This window comes from Carassius auratus, chromosome 49 (genome assembly GCF_003368295.1).
Source record: "Carassius auratus strain Wakin chromosome 49, ASM336829v1, whole genome shotgun sequence".
Classification (NCBI taxonomy): domain Eukaryota; kingdom Metazoa; phylum Chordata; class Actinopteri; order Cypriniformes; family Cyprinidae; genus Carassius; species Carassius auratus.
In genome coordinates this window covers 12,961,615-12,970,601 of record NC_039291.1, presented here as the reverse complement: position 1 = coordinate 12,970,601, position 8,987 = coordinate 12,961,615, and the positions used below count along the sequence as shown (strand labels likewise).

Here is an 8,987-nt window from a genome sequence, read left to right as displayed (position 1 = left end):
TTATTTGTTTTTTTTATATATAATCGCGTTAAAAAAATTCCATTACAACCATCCACGCCCTAACCTGTTAACTTACTTGTGTGGCAATACGAGGATCAAACCATTTTGCGGGGGTATATGAACAGAGAAAAATTACCATAAGAAAGTTCAATATTTTATGCTTAAACTTACACATTTAGCCTATCATGTTTAGACATATGTTCAAGCACAACAGTCGGGCAGCTCTTGTCTGTTTATACACTACAACACTTTTTGGTGTGTCCACGAAAATGGTCTGTTCTAATGTCTCGTGATCACCAGACAGACAGACAGGCAGGAGCAGGAGGCAAACTAAACTTCACTGTCTTGTAGCGAAAAGACGTAATTGTGTAGCCCATTTCTGGTAACTATCTGTGTTTAAAATGCATTCACGTTGCGGCGGAACATCTGATGCGAAAGATGCAAATGAAGAGGTTCAGAAAATATGCGACGAGGTTGGTATTTTTACATTGCTGATAAACAGAAGTAACGTTAGTGATGTATCATGTAACTACAGACTGACGTTTCCCGTTTTTCCTCAGATAAAGTCTCATGCCGAGGATAAAACTGAGCGTAAGTTTGACGTTTTCACCGCCGGATCTTTCAAAACACAAGTTGTTGCGGGGACGAATTACTTCGTTAAGGTACGATAAAAACACAGTGATATTATAAATGTTAATATCCTGAATATGACTGAATTCTGAAATATATCAATGTTTCTGTAAATGCAATCCACATATATAATACTTAACGTCTATAAAGTTTTTAAAAGCATTGTTGTAAATGATCTGTTTTAGGTGCATGTAGGTGGGGACGACTACATTCATCTACGCATCTATAAATCTTTACCCCATGCTGGATCAAAACTGGAGCTGCACGGCGTACAGACATCCAAGGCTCATCATGATCCAATTGAATACTTCTGAAGCAAACTCATAAATACTGCTCATGCATTTGTGTTACCATTTTTATACAGTAAATGTTTACATTAACACCTGACAATACATGTTAACCCAATCATTACATTTGATGACCTTAAAACTGAATTTATTGACTAGTGGGATCATGGGTAAACATACCAAAGAAACTCACTGTGAATTAGGTAATCCTTTAAATACATGTTTTCATTATATGTTTGGCATAGCTTTAAAATAACAGTTCATTTTCTCACCCACATTTCAAAAACATTGCTTAACTGTTTGGTGTTCACTTTTTGGGTTTTGTTACTAATGATAATGATGCAGTAAACAGTTATTTTATACCTAATTGCAAATAATGTAGATTATTAACATTAAATGGATGGATGCAGCTTTAAATTGTGTTTATTCTTTAAGATACATTTTACTTGCTGTTCAAGTTATCATAAAAGTGCTGGATTATGTGAGCTAGGTATTTATCAAAGGTGCTTTAACCCAGGGTTTGACAGAGTGGGGTCCTGGGACCCCCAGGGGCAGCAATGGAATTCTACAGGGTGCATGGGAGAGTTTTTTAGAAATACATTGTAAAAAATAAGATTTTAATAAATAAAAAAAGTTAATAAAATAGGTTAAAGGGTAAAAAAAAATATATTTGAGAACATTTATATTTAAGTACATTTTAAGATCTAATACGTTCAATAGTATAGTATACAGGATGGTCTCTCACATAATGATCATTATATTTTGGGGTCATTGCATCTGAAAGACTGAAAACCCAAAATTATCTCATGGCAATTCATACCCTTTTTTAGTATAGGTGTATTAGTGGCTAATTTGTATGAATTTATAATTTGTATGCTTTTTGCACGATCTGCCCATGCCCTAGTGATGGTTATGTTTAGGGGTGGGCCTTCATGCATACTTTGTCTAAAAATCATACATTCATACAATTCACATCATACAAATTCATACGAAATCGCCAACTCGAGAAACAGTTATGTTTTCCCATCACACCAGGTTGGAAATCCTCAGCTTTAAACTTTGACACAGGTGGCCACGTCAATGTCTGAGAACAGATCGATAATCTTAAAGTCTCCACCTTCACGTCAAATGAACATCAATCTCTGTATTGCAATAAAATAACAGACTAAGTTTCAGCAATTGGAAAACATTTCATGGTTTATAAAATACTTTTGTACACTATTTATACAAAAAGGTTTATAGAACTTGGAAAACCGTAGTGTTTCTTCACTGTAGAAACACAAAGCCACAGAGCATACTGATGGAGGAGGGTTTGTGGTGTGAGTGGTAATGTCTAGGCTCAGCTCCAGGTGTTTTCCTCAGAACAACTTTGTGGTTTTATGTTGACAATGGAAGTATTAATCACTTGAGCTTAGGAGGGATGTAGTGAACTCGGCACCTTTCACTGAAAATCTAGGGGAAAACATGATCATTAACAAATATTTCTAAATGAAAACCGCTCGTAATCAATAGGAGACACTCAATAACTCACCTTCAGACTCCGGTCATTGACCACTTCTTCAACACTTAGCTCAGACTGCATGAGTTTTAACTGTAGGGAAATTAAGAAAAATTATACAGAAATCAACAACCATTTGTAACCCAAGTACATACTGTATATATAAAAGGCATTACCTTAGTTTGCTCTTTCCTGAGTTGCTTGATAACTGACAAGTTGTCGCTATCTTTTGCCCTCTTTTCACGTAACTGCCCAACGACAGCAGAGGTCTCTGTAATACATGACTTTATAGCCTTATCTCTAGAAAGATGAGCTTCCATGAGCTGAAAGGCATAGGCAGTAGAGGAAAGGGGCTTGTAATTAATACATCACAGTATACGACAGTACACTAAAACCAGTCATACGTCAAGAACAAAAATAGGGGATCTCTAATAATCATTTTAGATTATTAAAGAGTACTCTTTACTGTGATACATACAGATTCATAAAGTTCTTTGCAGGTCTGTGTGGCACCCACTTTGCCTGAAAAGGATGCAGTGGGCACAGTGGTATTGAGGGCATGGACAATTCTGTCATCTATGTTGCGCATCACTTTTAATACTTCCTACAGGTCAAAAAGAGAGATGTACAGCATATCAATGTATATAAATGAATATAAATAAATAAGAGCCAAAAATAAAACCACAGGGAGACGCCAAAAGACACTAAACCTGCTGACTTAAACTGATTGTACATGCAACTTTACGGATCCATTCAGAATAACTAAACCACTGACTAGCACATAATCCAAAACACCTTCACCTGCATTCATTATGAAACACTCATGCTTTCAAGCCAAATACACACAGTAAATAAATAACCCCCCACCCCACATCTACTCCTAAACCTACAGTCATGGCCAAAAGTTTGGCAAAGTTTGCTGCTTAAGCTGTAGTCGTGTTCATTCACATTCTAGATTTTTTACTTTTCACAAAAAAAAAATAATAATTCACTGTTCAATAACAGCAGGTTGCTGTGAGAGCATCTGCATGCAAAGTGAGGCCAAGACTTTTGGACATCGGCCCGGTGACAAGATGGGCAACAAAGAAGCCACTTCTCTACAGTAAAAACATCAAGGACAGACTGAAACTCTGCAGGAAGTACAAGGATTGGACAGCAGAAAACTGGTGCAAACTTATTTTCTCTGATGAAGCTCCCTTCAGACTGTTTGGGACATCTGGAAAATCGATTGCTTGGAAAAGAAACGGTGTACGCAACCATGAGTCCTTTGTGGTGCCAACAGTGAAGCATCCTGAGACCATCCAAGTGTGGGGTTGCTTTTCAACCAATGGAGTGGGCTCTCTCATAATTCTGCCCAAAACACTGCCATGGTAAATGGTAAATGGACTGCATTTATATAGCGCTTTCAACAGACCACATGGCCATCCAAAGCGCTTTACAAGTTGCCTCACATTCACCCATTCACACACTCATTCATACACCGACGGCGGTGTCAGCCATGCAAGGCGCCATGCAAGGCGCCATCCAGCTCGTCGGGAGCAGCTGGGGTTAGGTGTCTTGCTCAAGGACACCTCGACACTTGTTCAGGTGGAGCCGGGGATCGAACCACCAACCTTTCGGTTTGTAGACAACCTACATGAACCACTGAGCCACTGCCGCCATGAACAACGAATGGATCCATGAGCAATTTGGTGATGATCTGTGCATTTTCCAGCATGATGGAGCACCATGTCACAAAGCAAGAGTGATAAAGAAGTGGCTCGAAGATCATTACATTAAAATTTTGGATCCGTGGCCAGGCAACTCCCTGGATCTGAATCCCATAGAGAACCTGTGGTCAGTCCTCAAAAGGCGACTGGACAAGCAGAAGCTCAAAAATTGTGATCAACTCCAAGAACTAATAAGGCAAGAATTGATCGCCATCAGTCAGGATTTGGCCCAGAAGCTACTATCCAGCATGCCAAAGCAAAGCAGAGGTTATGAAGAACAAGGGTCAACACTGTTAATATTGACTCATATTTTTTTTCCAATAAAAGCCTTTACAACTTATGAAAGGCTTATGATAAGTATCACCAGCCCACTTTAAGCACTGCAAATTACATTTAAAAATATATTTTTATAATATAACATATACATAGGTAGCTGACAACATTTCAAGCAGAGTACTGCAGTGTGACAAAATCGGTTTCAAACTACATTTTCTAATTATAGTGCAATTACTATGCATGCGGCTTTATGAGTTTATATTAACCGAGTAACACTAGGATTACTTTAGAAATAGTGTACCTCAAAAATATTTAATGGATTTAAGAAAAAAAAAATCTGTATTTTGTATTGTGTATAAATGATAGCTCGTCTAATGCATGCATTTATATTTATAAGGAACAGCACAGTTGCTTAATCGCTCATGTTTGCTTTGCTGCTCATTGAATTTCACTACTGCTTGTAACAGTCCACGAGGGTCAGTCATTTGCCCAGCATTCGCGTTAACACCACAGCTACGTGCTTAAAACAATCCGTGTGCGTTTATAAATCATGTATGGTTTTATCCTGAACGCTGACAACTTAAACACGTTTTACCTGAAACATTGAAATGTCTTCACAGTTCAGAACTCCACCGGGCGCCGCCATAGTGGACTGAAGAGGTCCTGTGAGCTGGGGGTGTCTAAAAACTGCCTGAATTACATTTACTACAAAAACTGTTGTTCTTGACATTTACTAAACAACGTCACATGTAATTATTGAGTATTACCGCATGCTCATATTCTCGTGAGACAATTTAACAGAGATTGTGTAGCAGAATTATTTCTCAAGATAAAAAAAAGGACCCAGGATTAAATGTGAGCGTGTAAAATCCAACAGGTGATTTATGCGAAATGTATTACAGGAATGCAAATATTATGTATTTTATTTAACTTTACTTTTAGCTATTCCATTTACAACTGCATGCGTGTTACGCTGACTTTACATAAGTATGTCCTTAACAGGCGGCTGCTCAGTGCTCAGGGTCCTTCAGTCAGTGTTTCGGCAACTCTGCTTTCGTAAAAGAACACGAGCTGACTGACTTTAGTTTGAGGAACTGAACCTTGCATTGTCTTTTGGATACCATTTCATGGCTTAAAATTGTCATTTTCTTTCATCATATTTTTCTTCAGGAGTCATGACCTTCAACATGATCAGGGGGCCTCGCGCTGTCTTTGGCACTTTAATAGGTCAGTATTTTTTCGTGTGATGTTTGTTTTAAACGCTGTCAGACAGCAAGATGATGAGCTCTGACACTGGGCACAGCTGGCATTCTTCCAACACTTATCCACATACAACTAGCGGTGAAAAAATGATTATAAATAAATTGTGACGCAGTTTCATTTTTCGAGATTGGCATGATTGGATTCATAAGATTGTTTAAAGTTTGTTGCATATATTTAATAACTTTTGATTAATGTTTTTAATCTAGTAACGTTACGATTTTACAACAATATCTCTCCCTTACAAAAATTTAATTTCCAGTAAAATAAAAGTTATTTTGTAGATATTTCATAAACTCATTATGTTATTAATGTCTTAAGCTGTGGTAATTTACGTGGTATAGTTAAGTATGTCATCATAATGGAAATTACATTACACACACACACACACACACGTGTGTGTGTGTGTGATAAATATTATAAAAATAATATAACTAAAAGCAGTGGTAATGTGGGACCGATCTGTATGTCATCAAATATATATATATATATATATATATATATATATATATATATATATATATGTATATATATATATATATATATGTGTGTGTGTGTGTGTAACGTTCCCACTTTCTAGTCTAGGAGAAAGGAAGAAGCGTAACAATGTTTCAGGAAGAAAGTACCACACCACCAGTTTAAAGGAAAAGGATATACAAGTCACTCTCCCCATTTGAAAGTTTAAGTTCTTATATAGTACCCCACTTACACCTTAACTAGCTGTAACACAAATCAGCTTCCACACCCAAACCTGGGATATTGTAACGTGTGTGTGTGTGTGTGTGTATATATATATATATTACTGTATTTTGGTGGAATAGTTGTGGTGTTTTTGCGGGAACAGTTAAGTATAACTTGCACATCGTCTAAAATTATAAATCAAAAGTTTAAATACATTTCCTCATCTGGGGGGAAAATAAAACAAAACAACAAAAACGTTTTAAACTTGTATTAGTGCAAATGTAACAGGAAAAAGCACATTTGTGTTGTATAAACATCATCATACAGTGGAAATGTATCACCATGACAAACTTAAAGGGACAGTTCAGCTAAAAATGTTCCACTAACGAATGAAAGTCAAACTATTTTAAAACAACAAAAGGGGGAGTAAATGAGGGAATTTTCACTTTAGGCCGAACTATACCTTTAATTTCCTCCTATAGGGCAGGTGAGGAGAGGTGTGATGACCACAGGGAGCAGACGACTGTGCAGCAAGCCTCAAGAGGGGGTACCCGCACCCAACCAGGGTCAGCACTCAAATATCCATTCAATTCTACCTACGTGCATTAGAAGGCGGGGCATATGCCATGACAAAGCACCTGGCATGACACAGCACTTTTACATGCTAATTTAATTGCAGAATTCCAGCACATTCTGTTCTATAGGTTTTCAATTCAAAGAAGGAATTTAAAAGCAAGAATAAACATGCACGTAACAGTGTAATTAAGTTCCTGTTTTGACTGTTCTACAAGGATCAGATTGAACAAAATGGACTAACTTTTACCTTGTGCTTCCTCTCTCCTTGTTGCTTTTAGCACCAGGGCTTGGGTTTAAAGTACCAGGCTACCGACCAACAGAATGGGATAAAAAGATGTTGGTGTGGTCCGGGCGATTCAAAACCGCAGAACAGATTCCAGAGTTTGCATCGTAAGTGGGCTATTCCTGTTTACATTGATAGAAACCCCCAGCTCCAGGCATAATTCTGAGCATATAGTTGGTATATGAAGTCAAGTGGCTGAAGTTCTGCCAGTGTATTGGTGGAACACAAGAGGCGTCTGCTGTGAGGTTCAAACGAGATTTACTCACAGTGTACTGTCAGGTAATTAGTGTAATTCATGGTATCTGGAGGGAGATCAGAGTGGAACCAGTGATGTTAGATGCAAAACAGAGCAGGCAAGTCCTCTGTGACCCACAATACATAGTTAATTTTTTTATGAGGAATAAAAAGAAAAAGAAATGATTCATTTAAATGATCCAGATTCTTCAAATTCTTTAAAAAATTACTTTGCTGTTACTTTTAGTTTCTGTGACAAAACATGTCACAGCAAAGGAAATAAAATTTGAAATGAATTGTTTTTTTAAGTTCTCAGTCTGCTTTGAAAAAAACCTTGAAATAATGTCAATAAGCATCTTTCAATTAAGTTGTCATACGCAAAAATAATGTGTATTGGATCAGTGATGCTCGATTCAAAAACAAATGACTCTTATGAACTGGTTCATTTTAGTTAATCAGAAGCACACAGCGCTACCAGTGAAGCCCGATTTAAGAAGAAATGACTCTAGTGAGCTAGTTCTTTTAACCATTAATTCAAAAATATGATGTACCGGTTTGAATTAGTATTGGCACTGAAATCGAATATGAAAATACAGGTCAAAACCTTTCCGTATCTTCATGGATTTACTTTTTAATGAAATGGTGTTTTCTATACTTATGAAAGTACCGTGCTGTTTTCAGATTTGAGATGATTGATGCCGCCAGGAACAGACTGCGTGTGAAGGCCTGCTATGTCATGATGGCACTGACCATCGTGGCATGCCTCGTGATGTCCGTCACTGGCAAACGGGTAATAAAAAGTGTGCTGCTGTTTAAATTAAGAATTGTGTAATACATGGTTGTCATATCCTTTAACCACCATCTTCAATGACAGGCGGCGAGTCGGAATGACAACCTGACCAATCGTAACATGGAGAAGAAGGCTCGATGGAGAGAAGAGGCACAGAAAGAAAAGGAGGCAGCCATTGCGCTTGCAGAGAAAGCCCAGTGAGATGCATCCATCACGGCTCACAAGGCTCATGTGGATCATACAACAGCCAGTTATTTAATGTTAAACGCCACACACCATGGGAACTCCGGTGGACTTCCTTTGCATAGTAAACTGATTTTTTAGAGTAGTATATAAAATAAAGATTTTAGATTTTCCTTGTTATTTTTTTTTTGTATGTATACATATTAAGAAAAAATAAAATGGTGTCCCACTGATATTTCTGATAAGTCTTATTGTTAACTTATTTTGTAGCTTGTATTTAAAAGTAATAATGTTAAAACTATATGAGCTCTACATTGATTTTCTAATGCTTAAATTAAATATTATTATTTACATATTTAAAAACAGTATTTATTTAGGCACAGCTTTACACTTCACAAGATGTCAGCTGAGTTTTATCAGTTGTTTGGACTCGCATTCTGACGGCACCCATTCACTGCAGTGGTTCCACTGGTGAGCAATTGATGTAATGCTTATTTCTCCAAATCTGTTCTGATGAACAAACTCTACATCTTGGATGAACTGAGGGTGATTATGTTTTCAGCACATTTTCATTTTTGAG

The 8,987-nt window shown here is 37.2% G+C and overlaps 3 protein-coding genes across 3 annotated transcripts; 2 read left to right on the top strand and 1 right to left on the bottom strand.

The window, feature by feature from the left end:
* Window positions 1-286: 286 nt before the first annotated feature.
* LOC113066288 (cystatin-B-like) lies at window positions 287-1,334 on the top strand. Its single transcript, XM_026238152.1, has 3 exons — window positions 287-473; window positions 561-662; window positions 816-1,334. The coding sequence occupies exons 1-3, from the start codon at window positions 402-404 to the stop codon at window positions 942-944; spliced, it is 303 nt and encodes a 100-aa protein (XP_026093937.1). The 5' UTR covers window positions 287-401; the 3' UTR covers window positions 945-1,334.
* A 230-nt stretch (window positions 1,335-1,564) lies between these two features.
* On the bottom strand, window positions 1,565-5,254 carry LOC113066286 (coiled-coil domain-containing protein 58-like). The gene is made up of 5 exons (XM_026238149.1): window positions 4,996-5,254; window positions 2,894-3,019; window positions 2,592-2,738; window positions 2,449-2,508; window positions 1,565-2,369 (listed from the first exon to the last, which is right to left on the bottom strand). Exons 1-5 carry the CDS (start codon window positions 5,128-5,130, stop codon window positions 2,319-2,321), a joined length of 519 nt encoding a protein of 172 aa, XP_026093934.1. The 5' UTR covers window positions 5,131-5,254; the 3' UTR covers window positions 1,565-2,318.
* Window positions 5,255-5,409: 155 nt separating this feature from the next.
* On the top strand, window positions 5,410-8,642 carry LOC113066287 (protein FAM162B-like). The gene is made up of 5 exons (XM_026238150.1): window positions 5,410-5,627; window positions 6,824-6,907; window positions 7,196-7,307; window positions 8,116-8,224; window positions 8,309-8,642. The coding sequence occupies exons 1-5, from the start codon at window positions 5,576-5,578 to the stop codon at window positions 8,423-8,425; spliced, it is 474 nt and encodes a 157-aa protein (XP_026093935.1). The 5' UTR covers window positions 5,410-5,575; the 3' UTR covers window positions 8,426-8,642.
* The last annotated feature ends 345 nt before the right edge of the window (window positions 8,643-8,987 follow it).

Bases quoted from the DNA above. Each gene is read 5' to 3' on its own strand.
- LOC113066287 (XM_026238150.1), top strand. From the start codon at position 5,576: ATGACCTTCAACATGATCAGGGGGCCTCGCGCTGTCTTTGGCACTTTA. The intron at 5,628-6,823 runs GTCAGTATTTTT...TTCCTCCTATAG, and splicing joins TGTCTTTGGCACTTTAATAG to GGCAGGTGAGGAGAGGTGTG. The intron at 7,308-8,115 runs GTAAGTGGGCTA...TGCTGTTTTCAG, and splicing joins CAGATTCCAGAGTTTGCATC to ATTTGAGATGATTGATGCCG.
- LOC113066288 (XM_026238152.1), top strand. From the start codon at position 402: ATGCATTCACGTTGCGGCGGAACATCTGATGCGAAAGATGCAAATGAA. The intron at 474-560 runs GTTGGTATTTTT...GTTTTTCCTCAG, and splicing joins TTCAGAAAATATGCGACGAG to ATAAAGTCTCATGCCGAGGA. The intron at 663-815 runs GTACGATAAAAA...GATCTGTTTTAG, and splicing joins GGACGAATTACTTCGTTAAG to GTGCATGTAGGTGGGGACGA.
- LOC113066286 (XM_026238149.1), bottom strand. From the start codon at position 5,130: ATGTCAAGAACAACAGTTTTTGTAGTAAATGTAATTCAGGCAGTTTTT. The intron at 2,739-2,893 runs GTATGTATCACA...TATGCCTTTCAG, and splicing joins GCAAAGAACTTTATGAATCT to CTCATGGAAGCTCATCTTTC. The intron at 2,509-2,591 runs GTAATGCCTTTT...ATTTCCCTACAG, and splicing joins TCAGGAAAGAGCAAACTAAG to TTAAAACTCATGCAGTCTGA.